The following is an 18,576-nucleotide window of genomic DNA, read 5'->3' on the forward strand; positions in this document are numbered from 1 at the left end:
TGGGAAATGTGACTTGACTCATGAGTAAGTGTAGCAGGTAATTAATTCCATGAAGAATTCAGAAATGGCACAATTTTACTGCCAAACATATCCTTTGTTTTATCTCCTCTTGTCTACCATTCATCACCTGGATACAACAATTTATGCAAAAAAGTTGTGCTTTATATTTCTCTCCTTTGAGACATCTTTTAAAATGTAGTTAATACAAATATGGATTTATTACACCATTTCATTCTAAAATGTATAGTATATTACAGTAATTCACACTACAGCATTAAAGACATCTGTTAAGAGAGGATTTAAAGTGGGACACATTGTATCTGTCTGAATATGTGGAACAAGGATGAGATGATTGAGGAAAGCATAGAAAGGGAGAAATGTAAAAAACAGGGAGTTTGCTGAAACCGGTTTGGCTCAGTGGATAGAGTGTCAGCTTGAGGTCTGAAAGGTCCCAGGTTTGATTCTGGTCAAGGGCATGTACCTTGGTTGTGGGCACATCCCCAATAGGGGGTGTGCAATGGCAGCTGATTGATGATTCTCTCTCATTGATATTTCTAACTCTCAATCCCTTTCTCTTCCTCTCTGTAAAAAATCAATAAAATATATTTAAAACAAAACAAAAAAACAGGGAGTTCAAGAATTCTGGGTTAGAAGAGGATAGAGGAATATAAATGGTGATAAAAGAAGACTGGGTTGGTGAACACATAATACAATATACAGATGATGTATTACAGACTTGTACACCTGAAAGCTATATAATATTATTAGCCAATGTCACCCCAATAAATGTAATGAAATAAATAAATGCATTAAAATTTTAAAAAAAGAATTATGGAAAAAGTATATAACATATGTATGCATATATTTATGTGGAGGAGGATGTTCATCATAGTGGCAAAAGCATTTAGACAATCAACTGGGTAAACATTGAATCATCCTTGAGCCAAAGCTGCTTAAAGGAGTGTTGGGAGATTCCTGCTACAAATAAATATCAATGATCATCTATTGTGGTTTTGGAAGGATACCATTGAGTATATTTTGAGGTGTACACATTTCATAATTACAGCTATTTCATGAAATGTCAGTATCAATGATTTAAAAAACAATCTCTGCTTTATCAATCACTTCTTATTTTTATTCACCTATTTTCTTTTCTTTCCTGTGGCAGTATCTTTTGGAGCTCCTGTGTTTTCTAAGGAAGCGCATTAGCATTCACTGAGTATCTGTCATATGACAGACACTGTGGTGAGCATTCCAGTACCTTTGGTTTACTCTGTACAGCAGCCTGTGACAGAGCTCCCTCCCACGGAGGGATGATGAAACAGGTGCAGTGTACTTTCCTGGGTCACAGAGGGATGAGGGCAGTGCCTGGCCATGTCTCTCTGACTCCATCATGGCTGTATAGGAAGCAGAATTTTATTTAATCTGTCTGAAATGTATTTTTTTTTTCAGGCCATGAGTATTTAAACCTATATTTACTAAAAATAACTTCTAATTATTAAAATATAGTGTTCAACTTTCTCTTCCTTGTATCTATTTTGTAGCCTTTGATTTCATAGACTTTGGTCATCTTTACCATCATCTTTTTTCTCTGAGTGAAGTATTTTAGGTGTGGACCACATTTTCTGGTCCTTTTTCTGGACCTTCTCTAATTCTACCATCTGCTTTTTCTTAAAATTTTGTCTTCTAGAACTGCTGAGAGAGAGAGAGAGAGAGAGAGAGAAAGAGAGAAAGAGAGAGGTAACTGATGTATGGGATAATGATTTTTGTTTTGTTTCCAGTACCTGATGATGATGCCTAGGATACTGTTACCTTTTTGGACTCAGCAGCAATATTTTTTTGGAGATCATAGAAGTTTACAGTTCCATCTCAGACCTCAGGTGCTTGAGAATGTATAGCTAAATGGGCATCCAGGTGGGGAACAATCGGAGCATTTTATATAGAGTCAAGTGCATGCATTTGCTGCTTGCTCCCCCCACTCCCACCTCCACCCCGTCTTCAACTAATCCTCATCCCCTTAAGCACCTTTTAAGTACAAAAGAAAAAGTAAATAAAGGTATTGAAAAGGCACAGCATTTAGACTCAAAAGGGGAGCCTATTGCTCCCATCTTTAACTACACACTGTTTCTATTAACTAGATATAAGTAAGCAGGATGCACATTGACAAGCTTATCTCAGATTCTAGTCTTCCCAGCTGTTGCCAGGATCAGAATAACTTGGCTTTGATGTCTTTACACACCACAAGGCAGTCCGCATAAGATTGTGAAAATATTCTCAAAGCAATTTTCAAAAAAGATACAAGCTTACACAGAAAGCTTGCTTAACCATTTTGTAAATTGATCACATCAATATAAGTACCTGAATTTTTTTTTCCATTCACTGTGTAAAATCTAGGACAACAGATCAAAATTATATTGTACTAGAGGCCCAGTGCACAAATTCATGCATAGGTGGGGTCTTGCCAGCCCACCCTGATGGGGACCCCTCGGGCCAGGGCCAGCAGGGGGGAAGGAAGGGCTGTGGGTGGTTGGCCAGCTAGCCAGCTCTGCCCCCCGATCGGGGTGTTGGGGCCGATCAGGGGCAGGGGTGTGGCCAGCTGGAGAGGAGAGGCTGTGGACAGTTGGCCAGCCAGCCCTACCCCCAATTAGGGTGTTGGGGGCTGAACAGGGAGGAGGGCTGTGGGCAGTTGGCCAGCCAGCCCTACCCCCAATTAGGGTGTTGGGGGCCAAACAGGGGCTAGGCCAGCCTATAGGGGCTGACCAGGGTCCAGATCAGGCTGGTTGGCTGCCCCAATATGTGTCATAGACACCAGTTGTTCTATATATATATATATATATATATATATAAGAGAGAGAGAGAGAGAGAGAGAGAGAGAGAGAGAGAGAGAGAGAGAGAGAGAGAGAGATTAGAGGCCCGGTGCATGAAAATCATGCATGGGGGGGCGGGCCTGGCCTGCACCCTCTCCAATTCAGAATCTCTCTCGCAATCCAGAACTACTGGCTCCTAACCGCTCACCTGCCTGCCTGCCTGATGCCCCTAACTGCTCCCCTGATAGCCTAATCCCCCTAACTGCTCCCTTCTGCTGGTGTGATCCCCCTAATTGCTCTCCCCTCCTTGCCTGATTGCCCTCCCTGTCTATTTGCTTTCCCCTAACTTCCTCTATGCTCTCCCTTCCTCTCCATGCCCTTCAGACTCCTCAACGCAGGTGTGCTGAGAGCTCTCCACCATGGCCCTGTCCCCCGTCTTGATTGGCTGTTACATGATGGTGACCTAGCCAATTTGCATATTCATCTATTATTAGTACAGATAATATTTAGTCTGGGAAACAGAAAACTATACCTAGATCCTGCTTTATTTATTTTTAAAAAATATATATTTCATTGATGTTTTACAGAGAGAAAGGGATAGGGATAGAGCATTAGAAACATAAATGAGAGAGAAACATTGATCAGCTGCCTCCTGTGTACTCCCCCACTGGGTATGTGCCTGCAACCAAGGTACATGCCCTTAACCGGAATCAAACCTGGGACCCTCCAGTCTGCAGGTCGATACTTTATCCACTGAGCCAAACTGGCTAGGGCCTTCTTTATTTCTTTGCTTTGTTTTGTTAAACAATAAAAATATGAAATCTTGGTGAAATACTTTCACCACACTGGGTTTCCATATTACCATCTGTAAAATGCGTATAGTGACACTTTCGGTGTTTAGCGGTTGTGAGGACTGAACTATGTCTGTGAAGCAACTGTATTACAATGAGCACCCAATTCTCTTCTCCCTCATTTACTAGGTCTAGGATCACTGATCTGCATCCTATTGTGTCTGAGGGAGTTGGGCTTACAGGTGGAGTTTATTACTATATATAACTGGGGAGCAGGGACTGGGGAAGGCCAGACTAGGGCGCTTTAGATGTACTGACCCACTCTTATTGTATGAGCTAGCATTTGATTAGAGTGGTGCACTGGTGAGCTTTTTATAAAACCACTATGACATGTGATTTTTAAAAAAATATATATTTTATTGATTTTTGACAGAGAGGAAGGAAGAGGGATAGAGAGCCAAACCGGTTTCGGTTCATCTCTGATGTTTCTATCTTTCTCATTTCCTGTCTGCAATCAATAAAAATTTTTTAAAAAGAAGAGAATGGATTATTGTGACTATGGCAAAAGCTGTTGTGCATATTAAATGAGGTAATATAATTGAAACATGGCACTTACTACATAATAAGTATTCAAAAATTATTTGCTATTTTAACGATGATGGTTATTTCCCCTGAGTGAACAGTTTACGAATGTTCACTTTCCCTAGAATCTCTATCCTAACTCTAACTCAGTGATCTACTGTTGTTGGATGGATAAGAAGCATTGATGCTGATACCAGTGTTTTAATTTCTGCCCATCAGGTTGATAGTTGGATTTTTTAATTTTCAACAGTTTTTATTAACAGGTGGACAAGTCTGATAAAGTATGCTCATAGAAAGTATTAATATCTTTGTTTCACATATGTATGGAGTTATTTGACCTTAAATCCTTAGGGTGCTAGCATTATGGATCTTGCTGCCCTTCCCCCCCAAAAAAAAATAACCATAAAAATAATATCTTACAAACTTAATAGGCTATTTTGATAACTGTCTTGTGGGGGCTTCTGTTCAAGCAGAAGACCACATGTAATGTGGTTAAAGTGTGGCTGCTGAATTCGAATTACATCTCTTTTCTGTAATCTTGCTATTCTACATGTAATTAAAGGTATTTAATACATATAAAGTTTTTGATGATTAATGTGCCTTATGAAGTTTGTAAAGTAACATAAGCTGAAAGTAAGCAAAGTGCTTCATTTCTTGTTGCTGAACATCTCATGTCTTTTGCATATCGTCTGAGTTGTACAGGACCTGGGTAAAAATGGAACAGTTACAGCTTCATTTCCCCAGACCCAAACCTCTTATTCCAGCACCTTCATGTAGTTCTTTTAAATTCTTTAAAGTAAATGCTCAGTATCAGTGACTTTGGGTGTTAAGAATCAGTTCAGCCAGTCCAACCGACCTTACGTTGTTCTGTGGTAAAGCCCAAGGACTAGGATTTCTAGGATGGGGAGAGTCACCAACTCCTGCAAATAAAGATGTTTGCTTTGTGCTTTTTCCTAGAAGAAACATCAGACTCTCACTTAAGGACCACGAAAACTGGTAAGTCATAGTCTGAGTGTTAAGTGCTATAAGCTGTCTAAGAAACTTCATGACAGTCTATTAAAATTACATGATAACACAATAAACAGATGCTATTTTATAGAATTGCACACCTGAAACCTATATATTTTTACTAACCAATGTCACTCTAGTAAATTCAATATTAGAAGTCTAGGAACACCTCAATATTTGGTTAGTAAAGACTAATTGCTGTTGAAGACTTTGGGTCCTTTTTTTTTCTTCTTCTTCTTTTTTTTATATATATTTTATTGATTTTGTACAGAGAGGAACGGAGAGAGAGAGAGAGAGTTAGAAACATCGATGAGAGAGAGTAATCGATCAGCTGCCTCTTGCACACCCCCTACTGGGGATATGCCCGCAACCAAGGTACATGCCCTTGACCGGAATCGAACCCGGGTACCTTCAGTCCCCAAGCCGACGCTCTATCCATTGAGCTAAATCGGTTTCGGCTGGGTCCTACTTTTAAGTGTGAAATTTTCCATCTGCTCTCAAGTGGCTTAATTTTTTCCTCTCTTAAGAGTCCTCTAGGAGAAATACCACATAGCTACTGATGCCTTATTACCCCAGTTCACCCCAAATGTCTTGTTTTCCTCCCATCCTTTTCTCTCAGCTTGTGAGTTTGACACATGTTTCCTCCTCTTCTGCACCATCTTCAACAGTTCAAGTCTGAATGTTGAATTGCCCCCAGGACGTATTTTCTCTTTCTCTACTCTTCTTGGTAATTTCATCTGGTTCCATAGTTTTAAACACTATAAACATGCTTGTTAACTCCTAAGTTTATGTCTCTGGCCCTGATTGCTTCAGACTTCTTTATTTAATTCACTTCCCACCAAATCTGCTCTTGTCTCCCTATCATCCTTCTCATTTCTAATAAAAGCTCTAGTCTCACCATCTCTAGTTCATCACTATTCAAGCCACTCTTCTTTCTCGTTTAGATAACCTACAGTAGCCACCTCGCTGGCTTTTGTGCTTTAGCTATTGCCCTAAACATGATAAGCTTTCTTTAATGTAAGTCCATTCTCTACAGAAGAGTCTGTTTATAACAATTTCTATCTCAAAATCAAGTAATGAGCAAAAAATCCCAAACAGCTATTTAAATGTTCAAAGCACAAATACTGACAATTTAATGGTATGTTTTTTCTATAATCACACTTTATTTAATGTACTAATTTAATCAGGTTTAGTTAATTTAGTACATAAATGTTAGATCCATCACAAAAGCAAATATATTAACCTAATGGCCAGAGTGTTATTTTTGGATATTGACTGTGTTAATCTTACTCTTTGACCCCCACATTTTTATTCTTTCACTTTGACCCAATTTAAACCTGAGGATATTATGGTAGTTTCTAAACACCAATATTTAAATTGGATTTATACTAACATCAATATATTTGAGTCAGCATAGTGTTCTTTTGGGGGAGGGGATGGTAAATTCTATTAACTTGATTCTTTAATTTTTGTATAACAGTGTTAAACTATTTATAGTTTTATCTTTTTTATCCTATTAAATTTATTTTACTCAGACTACAACATTTTCTGTGTCAATTTTAAAATAAAGATTTGATTCATTGATTATGTTTTGTCTACAACAAGGGTCATCAACTTCATTGAATATTTTTGTGGTCATTATTTCTCACCAACTCAGTGTTTCCATATAAATTTTTGCTAGACAATATAATTGTTTTACCAAGTTTTGGTCAATAAATTTTTACCATGAGAATTTTTAGCTAGTGTCGATTCTGGTTTCTGTTAATTATTTCTCTAAAAGCTTAATTTCTTCCAAGGTTAATTTTTGCAGTTTTCAGGGTTACTAACAATATGTGACTCTTCAGCCTTTTATTATTATTATTATTATTGAAAAATAAAACAAAACACTTCATATATATCTATCATTGTTAGTTTTATTTTATCATAATAATTTCTATCCAATATAATTTTACTTTGGGTCAAATTGTATTTTGTTCCAAAATAAAATTAGAAATGTCCTCAGTGTCAAACTTCCAGAGTTAAAATATTCTGCTCTAATTTTAATTGCTCCTTTTATTTTTTTCTTTGCCGTGACTTTTATTTTTTTCTTTGCCATGATGTCATTGTTAGCTAGAGCTGTAATAGTGGAAATTTATTGCTAAAACAAGTTTGACTCCAAACAGAAATTCCTGAAACTCTAGAAACATCTTTCGGCAGAAAAATGTAAATTTAAAGGGTAAAAAGCAATTTTTTTCTTCTTCAGGCAAAACATTCTATATAGTACACAAATCGACCAAACAGCAGAATGACCATTGCTGTGATGCACACTGACCACCATGGGGCAGACGCTCAATGCAGGAGTCACCCCCTGGTGGTCAGTACTCTTCCACAGGGAAAGTGCCACTCAGCCAGAAGCCCTAAGCTGGGCTCATGGCTGGTGAATGCAGCGGCAGTGGTGGCAGCCTCTCCCACCTCTGTGGCAGCGCTAAGGATTTCCAGCTGCTGGGAGTGGACCTAAGCTATCAGTTGGATATCCCCTGAGGGCTCCTGGACTGCAAGAAGACACAGGCTGGGCTGAGGGACACACGCCAAGTGCATGAATTTTGTGCACCGGGCCTCTAGAGTTCTGATTCCCTAGGAAAGATCTCTTCCTTTACCTTGGAGCTTTTCAACTTTTACCTTGCCAACTTCCCTGACAATCCAAGTTGGCTTCCTCTCTCTTTGAAGCATTGACTACAATCAGCTATAATATTCCACAGTGCTAATTAGGACACCCTTATTTTGTTTTTTGATAGCTTGATTTAAGTGACCAACATATGTATATATTTCAGTATTGATTCTTGAAGTGGTTTGGACTTTGTCTGCCTACTCTTTAAAATTATTCAAAAACAGGTAAAGTTGGCTCTTCTGAAATGAAGTTCTTTTTATTTCCCATTTAATTTTATTTATTTTTATTTTTGAGAAACAATAAGGCTAAATGTTATGTACTATACAAATGTTCCTAAGTCTTTAGATGTGTTGCTGTGACAACTACAACAACAATAACAAATAGTTATTTATATAACACCTACTATGTGTTGCTAATTGCTTTATATATGCTAATTCATTTAACCTACCCAACAACTCTTTTAAGTCTGTTCTATTTTCCCATGTTATAAATGAGGAAACTGAGGTATAAAGTAGTTAACTAATTTGTACAGGTATAATAAAGATGTGACATAAATTGCATAATGTTTCCTTTTTTTACATATATTTTTATTGATTTCAGAGAGGATGAGAGATGAGAAAGATGGGGGGAGAGAGAGAGAGAGAGAGAGAGAGAGAGAGAGAGAGAGAGAGAGAGAGAGAGAAACATCTATGAGGAGAGAGAATCATTGATCGGCTGCTGGGGATCAAGCTGCAACTCAGGTATGCACTCTTGACTGGAATCAAACCTGGGACCCTTCAGTCCGTAGGCCAACACTCTTATCTACTAAGCCACACTGACTAGGGCATGTTTTCTATTTTTAAAAAGACTATATTTTGTTTTTAATTGAAAGCAAACATTTGATTCCCCACCTTAGGAAATGGGGTGAACCTATAATTTCTCATTACATAGCTTTGCTACCTGTAGAGAATGAAGTTTGCTTGATGGCTACCAAATCCAATAGGAAAACTGAAGTGACTTTTCCATATCAGAGTGAGACCACATCCCCAGTCCTACTCACTTCTCTTTCCTAATAGACTTCTTAGTTTAGGTCTTCCCTTTGCCACATGCAAGCTCTTCACATAACCAATAAAACTGATCATATTATTGTTTGTTGGGACAACTTGCATTCAGTTGAGAGTTATTAAATGCTACGTTTTCTATTACTACTTAAACAGGAAAATTACATTTTCTCTCCCATTCTCACTTTTCTCTATCTCTGAAGCATTGATTCCTCTCACAGTGGGCCTACTTCATTCCCACTCTGATCCCACATCCAAGTTTCTCTCTTGGGTGGTACTCAGCTTCTTGTTTAATCACTGCAGGAAACCCAGAGACACCTTTGAATTTTGGTTGACGGTACTGAGTACAACCTGTATATATTGTAATAATCTTGCTAGGGTTGCTCTGGTTTCTGCTTCAGATATTGTTACTTCCGTCCCTTGTCTATCTGAGACCTACTCTGAAATTCCCTGGTGGTTCTCCTCTCTCTCCACTTTGGATCAGAGATGCATCCTGTAGTCTCTGTCCCTCAATCTTTGGCAGTTATAGGTATTTTTATTCAACAAGCGTTTATTCAGGACCTATCATATGCTAGCTGTTTAGAGCCTGAAGGAACCATGGGAGTTGTCTTCAATTACTTCATTTTATACTTTAAGCTCCAGAGGGTTAAAGGATTTTCCCACATCACTCTGTTAGTGCTAGGCCAGGATTAGACCTAGATCTTAGAATCTGTGTTCCACTGACATCATGTTTTTTTGAACTTTTAATATGAGGCTTTTGGTTGTACCTAGACATTCATAATATTCTTAAATTTCCCTTAAGAGCTTTCAAATGTTAACCCCTAGCTTTTGTAACCAGAGAATAAGGATGCCTTGTGCAAAATGGACCCAGTTCCCTGCCTTACTAGTATGTTTCCAATCAGAGATTCATGGTACGTGTTTGCATGTTAACCAGTCCTCATTCACTTGTTTCTTCATACTTCTGTGGCTATATATTTACATTTTATCTCAGTTTGGTTTGCTAGTAGGGTAAGTGAGAGCAGGAACACTTAGTCTATATAAATTGCGTGAAAGAGGTCATCTGTAGGCAAATATTCTCACACACACTTGGCCCTCTTCACATTAGGAAACCATGCTTAGGAATATTCTGATCAATATGCTACCTGGGCCCCGAGTCAGTTCCAGCAGCAGGAGAGATAAAAGTGAGTTAGAACTGAGTGACTTTGTTTTAAGTAAAATAAACTTCAATAAACAAATCTTTAAAGTGATATATTTTTTTTCTAAAATAGTTATTTCAGATGTGGATATGTTATGTTTTGGCCTATGAATACAATGAGTCCAGAAATCCTTTCTTCCTAGAACTAAAGGAAAGCCTATAATGTTAATTTTTGGAGTTTGAATTCTTTGCTAGGTTACCAGGCCTGGCCTTAAGACAGAGTGTGAATCATTGAGAGACATAATTTTTCTATTCTTTGAAGAAAACTCTTCATGTGGTCAGAATCACCCTTAGTAGAAAAAAGCTGAACTATTCAATTTTATTTTAAAACATAGATAAATAGTATCTTAGTAGCTCAGAGCCCACTGAGGATAGAGGACTGTTTACATGGGATAGTGATTGGATTATGAGGATATGAACTGGAAGCAGTAACATGGCCAAGCAATATGAAAAATTCAACAAAAAAAATCTGGTAATTAGTCAACCTGGTTCACCTTTATTATTTATTCTCCTGGTGAAGTTTTACTTTACTTTTTTAAACAAACTGAGCTAAGTTCTTTAGTTATCAAAAAGGAAAGCTATTTGTTTTGTTTTTTATATTGATGAAACAACAGAACTACATTTAATTGCAAATGTGAAAAAAATAATGAATAAATTCTGATTTTTATTTTAAATAATAATTTAATTATGTGCCAAAATTATTAGTATGAAATTAAAAATAAAACTCTACTCTGAGACTGATTTAAATTGTTTTAAAAAATGAGATAATATACCTTCAGAATGGAAAGTTCTGTTATGGAAGATTCTTTCTATGAATCACTGTGATCATCACAGTTTTCTTTTTAAATTTAAATTCTTTATTGTTTAAATTATTAAATAAGTCTTCTTTTCCCCCCACTGACCTCTCCCTGGCCACCCCCAGTCATCACAGTTTTAACCACTGCATTCAAAAGAACTATTCCACATTTGTTTTTTTCCTTCTATCTCAGGAACTCCTAAGAGTTGTAATTGTCCTTAAAACCAAAAATACAAATATTCTTTTAGAATATTTCTTATATAATACTTAACAGATTATTTGTTTTATATCAAAGTAATCAGAAGGAAAGAATGAATCATTTTTGCTTTCTTTGGGTATCTTCTATAAAAACATAAGAATAAGAGATATAAGCCTGCAAGGAAAATTTTTATTGGACTATAGTTTAATATTATTGACAAATTTTAATGTGTATTTTTAACTGCTTAGTGTGTTTATATTTCCTGTGTTTTAGGAGAACTTGTGGCAGAGTGTGTAAAAATGCAGAATATTCTCATAGTTGTATATGTCTCAGGAAGCAGAATTTCCTTTGACAATAAGAGACACTCGAATACATCTTCAGGAGACCAGTGTTTTATTTTAAGCATTCAAAATACCAATTTGTTCTGAATTTGTGGTTTTATGTGTGTGTGTGTGTGTGTGTGTGTGCACGTGTATGTGCAGACGGAGAGCCAAAATCGATTTTATTGTTATGATATCAAGGTACCCACTTAAAGTAGTCTTTGCAAACACATCTTTCAGAAAACCTGAGTTGGTGCCCACCTAAGTCAGAACCCATTAGGATCTATAGAACAAATAATTACCCAAGTCAGCGATTGTGAAAGGACCTTGTCCTAATTGGTCAGGTAGTCTTATTAACTGTGATACTTAGCAGGAGTTATCTGTTTCTTGATTGATTACTCTGTCAAATAATTCTGGTCTAAGCAAAATTTCTTTATAATATTGGTGTTTTACTTCAATGCCTGCCTTAGAGTTGTGATACCAGTCTCAGTAAATATTGACCCCCCAAATTGTTAGTTATTTGTTAAACTTTTATAAAATTAGCTAAATGCTCTCTTGCAAAAAATACAAACCAATGTATTCATTAAGCATAGGAAACATAATGTAGAAACGCAATGCCAAAGCTTGGCTTTTCATATAATATTTAAACTGAGTCTTCAGTATATATAAATATGCTGGTAAATTTCAGTTGGTAAATTTCAGTCTATAGTGATTTTAACAGTATCCTCCTCTCTGGGTTCTTACTTTCATTTAGATTTTAATCTGATATTTCTTCACCAATTTGTAAGATTTCAGTGCTTTTAAGAAGATGTTCTTTAAGCTTTGTATTCAGAATTTTTAGTTTAGATGTTTTTGAGAGAAAGAGAGAGAGAGAGAGAGAGAGAGAGAGAGAGAGAGAGAGAGAGTTAGTTAGTTAGTTAGTTGAATTTCTCATACTTTTAGAATTGGAGCTAACCAGTAGACTTTTACTTACAGATTTATCTTCACAGTTTTATATTATTACCATTATGGGAGATTATGAGTCAAATCCTTTACTTGAGTGCTAGATTTCCCTTCCCTAGTCTTTCATTCACTCCTTTATACCTATGCAGAATGTATAAGAAACAAGTCCAAAGTTTCCCTTTGACAATGAACTTACAGTATGTTCAATCTCTTTGTGAAATATCCATTTTGAGAGGAGAAAAATGTTATGAGCATTTCTCTCTCACATATGCTAGCTTCATAAAATTTACAAGCTATTTTGTCCTTTACTTGATCCAAGGAGACAGGACTTGAAAGGCATCCTTTCCAAGTGATTATCTTGTTCTATAACAAGGGCCCGCTCATTCCCCACCTCCCACCCCGGCCCTAAGGAAGAGGAAAGACTCAGTTTCTCTCTTGTTTTCTCTCTGTGTGAGTTGAGATCACAGGTGGTGGAGGTTGTATGCATCACTGCTGTCTGTTATTCCCGTTTCCCATTTTAAGTGTCAAGTCTGAACTGTTGGTGAAAGATACTACATGTAATACAGATTCTAATAGCATATTCCTCTTGTAGCCTTTATTTGTTGGATCATGATGCCTTGATAGAAATTATGCACTAAAAATGTTTTCTTTCTTACCCTTCAGACCCAGGAAAAGGAATTTTATTCCTGTTATTATTATCCTTCATCTTCTTGTGTTGTGGCAAAAGTCAGAGTTGATAAGCAGTTTAATTTTTTCTCATCAATAACCTGAGGGCAACACTAGGAAGTTAGAAGAGATATTATCACCAGCTACCAAACTGCTTTATGGACTTGTGATAAATTGACAAAGTCTTGGTATTTTTCTTAAGTTCAATAGAAAGCCTTTTACTCATCTATAACTTTAAAGATAATTTGCTCCTTATTTATAAAAGTCAATTTTTAAAATTTATATAATAACTTTCTAATCTATTCCCCCCAACCTTTAAACATTTATTTTACTATTGCCTGAAGTCTGCAAATGGAAAAGCAAGATGAAGTCACTTATTTTTATATCTGGGGTGTGGGGGTGGAATGCTCTTCATTTCCTATCTCTGGCTGTAAAGTTGTACTTACATTTTTTAGGAGGTGAGGGAATGAAAGGCACAACCTATGAGACTGGAAGAAAATAAGGAGTCTCTTCAATGTAATTAGAATATGCCATGGGTCTTTAGAAAGAAGTATTAGAAAACCCACACTGATAACTTTCAAACGCAATTCGCGTTCTTGTTTGCTTCCAGAATCGTCTTTTAAACCAATATTGATTCAGAATTTAATTTATTCTGAGTAGATGTGTGATTATCTAATAATTCATGGCTTTTCTATAGCACAAATTCACTGCTTTGTCGCAGTTGTCAAGAAAAATCATTTTTTAAGAAGTGCATTTCCAATGCCCCCTAAACATGCATCTTTCAACACTGCCTATAAAATCAGTCTATTAAGAAGCACCCTGAATGCTTTATGTATGTTTTCTTTTGCCTGCTCAGTGGAAGTGAAGGTTGCTTCTTCTGGGCTATTACTTCTAAGGTTGACATTCTAACTAAATGTTAATGATTTGTGTTCCTAAAGGGTGAATCGTTTCAAATAATGATGTAAACTACTTAGAAACCAACCCTGTGATTAGAAAAATCATTCTTAAGGCAGGAGATTTGACATCCTTGATGTAGCACAGAGTGATTTATTGTCCCATTCGACTAAGAAGTTGCTGAAACTGGGAGAAAAACATCCATCCTAAGGTCGTGATGCGCCTGTATTGTTTGGTCGAATCAGTGCTGAAGGAGTCTCATTTGCATTTTCATTAATCTTCTCATGTCTAATGTGGGGTCATGTTTCTGCCGGAGATGACTTTCTGGAACGCACATCATTTTCTGCATGAGGGATTGCTGTCATTAGTGATGAAGCTGGGTCCATGCCCTTTCCTTCACCCACACGGAATGGATTCCTCTGCAATGCTTCTGGAATTGCCTCATCCTCTCTACTGCCTCAGCCAGGCTCCAACCTTCTATGTCTGAAATAAGACAGCAATCTTCCTGTTGGTTCCTTGACTTTAACTCTTCTATTGCCTCTGCATCAAGCAGAAACAGACTCATGGCAATTGTGGCACTTCCTTACAGTGAGAGGCCACAAGCCAGGATAGATAGTTAAATAGCCAAGCAGTTTACAGCCATCTAGTAAATCGCAAAATCCTATCATCTGTAACCAGGGAGACTTAAGAGTAAATTGTTTACACTTCTCTTCAACCAGAGGGTGAATAGCTTAAGTCTCCTTACTCAGAGACAGATAGTAGAAATCTAATTAATGTCATTTGCAAACTACACCCAATGACAGATGAAGTTAAGGGAATAAATCTTATTTTGGCACATTAGCATAAAGCTGTGAATATTTTATTGAGATTCTCCCCTAAGACCTCCCCTAAACACCCAGCCTTTAAAACCCCTCTAGAGGAAGTTCTCAGGGCCAGCTCTCCCCCCAGGGAACACACCTGCACTTTTCCCTTTCCCTGCTTTCCCCACAGGCATCTCCTAAATTCCGAGGGACCCCATGAGACTAGCAACCAGGCAGAAATAGGCAGCAGCTGCTTGTCCTGGGCTAACCCTCTAGACCTGTAAAAGCCCTCTTTTCTCTTACTTTTTAGTGAGCCAAAGCAGCCCAGCCTCGGCTCATTTCACCACCTGGTGCCTCTCCCCTTTCTTCTTCTATCCTAGGCCCTTCCTTGTTTCATTGTCCACAGCTTTAATAAACATTGTCTAAAAATCACCTGGACTTGTGTTGTGAAATCTTTCCTGCACAAAGTCAAAAGCCCACACGCCACCAGCCGGCCCTAGGCAGACCCACTCAGGGCCAGAGTCCCCTTTCCAGTAACAGGAAGACTTGAGGGGCTTTGTGAATCCTCTTCTCCCTCCCAGTGATGTTCTTCATCCCCCCAACTGTTCTCAGGTGTCCTCCCCCAGTTTTTTTGCTGTGGTTGAGCATGTGCTTGTGTCCAACTTCCTAGGTGACACATTCTTTCCTTTAAGCATCTTCAAAATTCCTCTCCTTCAGAAGTTATTCCATAAATGTCACACCCAGCTTAGTCACTGAAACCTTCTAGAATTATTGCTGTCACTTATATCCTATGTAGTATTTCAACTAAAGTTGGGTTGCAATGATTCTACACTGATCTACTTTATTTATGAGCATAATTTACATATACTTTATTTCCCATGGTCATTCTGAAGGCAGAAATTAAGTTCTTTCTTTTTTCATTTTTATTTTTTGCTACTAAGGAAGGAGGAAGAAATGTTCTTCTACCCTTTTAGTTATTTTAGCTGGTCCAATAGTTAAATCTACCTGACACAGATTAACAGGAAAAAAACAACAACTTTAATTGCATATTTACATATGCATGTAGGAGAGAGACCAAGACTTCACATACATGAAAAGTTTAGGGGCAGAAAGTTAAAATGAGGTATATATGGCATTCTGAGCTAAGAAGGAGGTAAGGCCCCTTGGAGCTTCAGAGGGAAGGAAAATCTTTGGAGAACAATAAGAAGAGCAGATTTTCAGTAATTAGTACCGCATTTCCCCGAAAATAAGACATCCTCCGAAAATAAGACCTACTTACAGGTTTCCTTCTGAGTGAAATATAAGGCATCCCCCCGAAAATAAGGCCCCCCCCTAGGCTAAACATGAGAGATTTGGTCCACTGATTCTGAAAGAAATGGAGTCACAAGAAATTCACCAGGAAATTCAGGAATTGGATTGTTACGATGATGTTCCAGAAGATGATAACATGATTGTTATTGAATAAATGAGTAAATTCTTGATACTGTAGGATTCACATTTTGTCTGGTTTGTGTTGACAATTACCGTACTATCGTACCGTATACAGGTAATAAATTTCCTTTATTTTCATTTAACAATAAATGTGTACCGTATTCTTCTTCATGGAAAAATAGGACATCCCCTGAAAATAAGACCTAGCGCATCTTTGGGAGCAAAAATTAATATAAGACACTGTAGGGGAAACAGGGTAGTTTGCCCTGCCACAGTGATAGCTCAAAAAGTTGATCTCTGATAATCTATTATGTGCAAGGCCTCTTATTTAGATTCTTCTAGGTATTTGGGGAGGGCTGAACATATGTTTCTCTTGAGCCCAAAGGGTCTCTGTTGGTTTGAGCTCAAAATAATCCACACATATTTTGGGGTGATTTATTCTGAATCCCTACATTAGTATCTATCATTTTGTAGGTGATAAAATGGAATTTCAGAGAGATAAAAAGTAATTTCCCCTAGGTCAGTGTTTCCCAAAGTGTTGTACGCATACCCCCAGGGGTACGGGAAGAGTTTGGTGGGGATACACGTTTCACCGGAGTTTGGTGGGGATATGTACTGCACCATGCTTAGCTGTGCCTAATTCTACATTCCCATGAGTACGAGGGGTACTCAGTGTTACGAAAATTATAGAAGGGATACACATATATCAAAAGTTTGGGAAACACTGCCCTAGGTCATAGAGCCTTTAGGTGGCAGGATTGACATTTGTTACAGTGTAATTTAATACCCAATTTTAATTTACCAATGTGGGTTTCTGTCTCCCTTACTTTCTTTGTTCATTCTTACTGATCTGGACACTACAAATAGATGCTGAATGTTGGTGGTAGGAAGAGTAATTTTTGATGTCATTGCAATTCTAGTAGTTTGTTCATTCGCCTTGAATCCCAGTTGAAATGTATCTAAAATTATTAACTGTTAATTGTCAAATAGATCTTCTATTTCTATTTTTATAGCCTAAATTTAAAAAAAATAGGAATTCAAAATTATATTGACATTCTTTTTAAATTTACTCTATAAACATTTATTGGGTACCTGTTATGTATATACCAGGCACCAAAGTAGGTAATGACAATTGAATAACCAAGATCTAGTTTCTGCCCTAAAGGAGCTATTAATTCAGTAGAAGAGATAGTCATGTGTATAAGCTTCCTCTTACTGCTATAATGAATTACCACAAATATAGTGACTGAAAATCACAAACATTTATTATCTTATGATTTTGGAGGTCAGAAGTTCAAAATATGTCTCAGTGGGCTAAAATCCAGAATCAGTGGTGCTGCATTCTTTTGATGAATGAAGCTCTAGGGGAGGAGAATTCATTTTCTTACTTTTCCAGCCGTTAGGGGGAGCCACACTTCTTGGCTCATGACCCACTTCCATCTTCAAAGCCCAGCATTGGCCAGAAGAGTTTTTCTCACATTGTGTTATTCTAACCTTGTTTCCATGGTCACAGCTTCTTCTTTGACTATTCTGTCTTTCTCTTCTCCATTTAAGGACTCTTGTGATTACATGGGGCTCACCCAGATAATCCAGGGTAATCTCCTCATCTCATGGCTCTCAATTTAATTATATCTGCAAAGTCTCTTTTGCAATGTAAAGAAAACTATTCACAAGTTTGGGGAACTAGCATGTGGATATCTTCCTACCACAGCATGTAGAGCAGTATTCTAAGTGCAACAGGGCAATAATAGAAGTAGCTACCGTATGTCTCTGAGATCAATGGAATTAGCTACTTTGGGATAGATTACATGAAAGTTCTCAACATTGGTCTCTAGTCAAGTGGGCTCCATCTGCTGGCCAGTAGAATGTCTTAGTCCTTATTCCTTCCTCAAGGATGGGTGAGGAATTTCTAAGAACTGTAGGCTTCCTTTAGCCATTGCCAAAGGATGGGAAAATCATATTATTCAAAGGACACTATGAAAAACACCTGATTTTGGAGGAAAAACCACAGTACAGAACTGTTAGAAGTGAGGGATGGCAGGAGATGAGGCTGGTGACATAGCATGAAAGGCCATGGGTGCTGGGTTGAGAAGAAACATTACCCTGTAAGAAATGGCAGAGAGCATGGCTTTTTATCCCTGCTACAAGTAAGTGGTCACTTAAACCCTTTCCTTGGATAAAGTGGCAGGTCCATTTTATGTCCATTTCTAGACATAAAATCATAAACACATTTGAAAAATAAAGTAAAACACGTATTTAATTTTTCACAATCCTCCACTGACTGCTGTTGAACATTAAAACAAGGCTTAGTTCTATGTCTCACCAAATTTCTATGCTTGTTGGAAAGTTACCAGACTTGCTAGCTCTAAGTCCTAACATAATTGTCTGCCTCACTTCAATTCTCCTTTTGCTCTCCAAGTCACATTAGATTCTCTAAAGGAGAATATATTAAAAGAAT

At 37.5% G+C, this 18,576-nt stretch overlaps 1 protein-coding gene across 2 annotated transcripts in view; it reads left to right on the top strand.

The window, feature by feature from the left end:
• Nucleotides 1-18,576, top strand: part of SLC44A5 (solute carrier family 44 member 5) — a 311,252-nt gene that overhangs the window by 165,878 nt on the left and 126,798 nt on the right. For both annotated transcript variants that reach the window (XM_084873496.1, XM_084873495.1), the window contains exon 2: nt 5,138-5,176. In XM_084873496.1, the coding sequence (XP_084729622.1) occupies nt 5,138-5,176 (39 nt within the window). The remainder of the gene's footprint in view (nt 1-5,137; nt 5,177-18,576) is intronic.

Source organism: Pipistrellus hanaki (genome assembly GCF_964339955.1).
Source record: "Pipistrellus hanaki genome assembly, chromosome: 2".
Taxonomy (NCBI): Eukaryota; Metazoa; Chordata; class Mammalia; order Chiroptera; family Vespertilionidae; genus Pipistrellus; species Pipistrellus hanaki.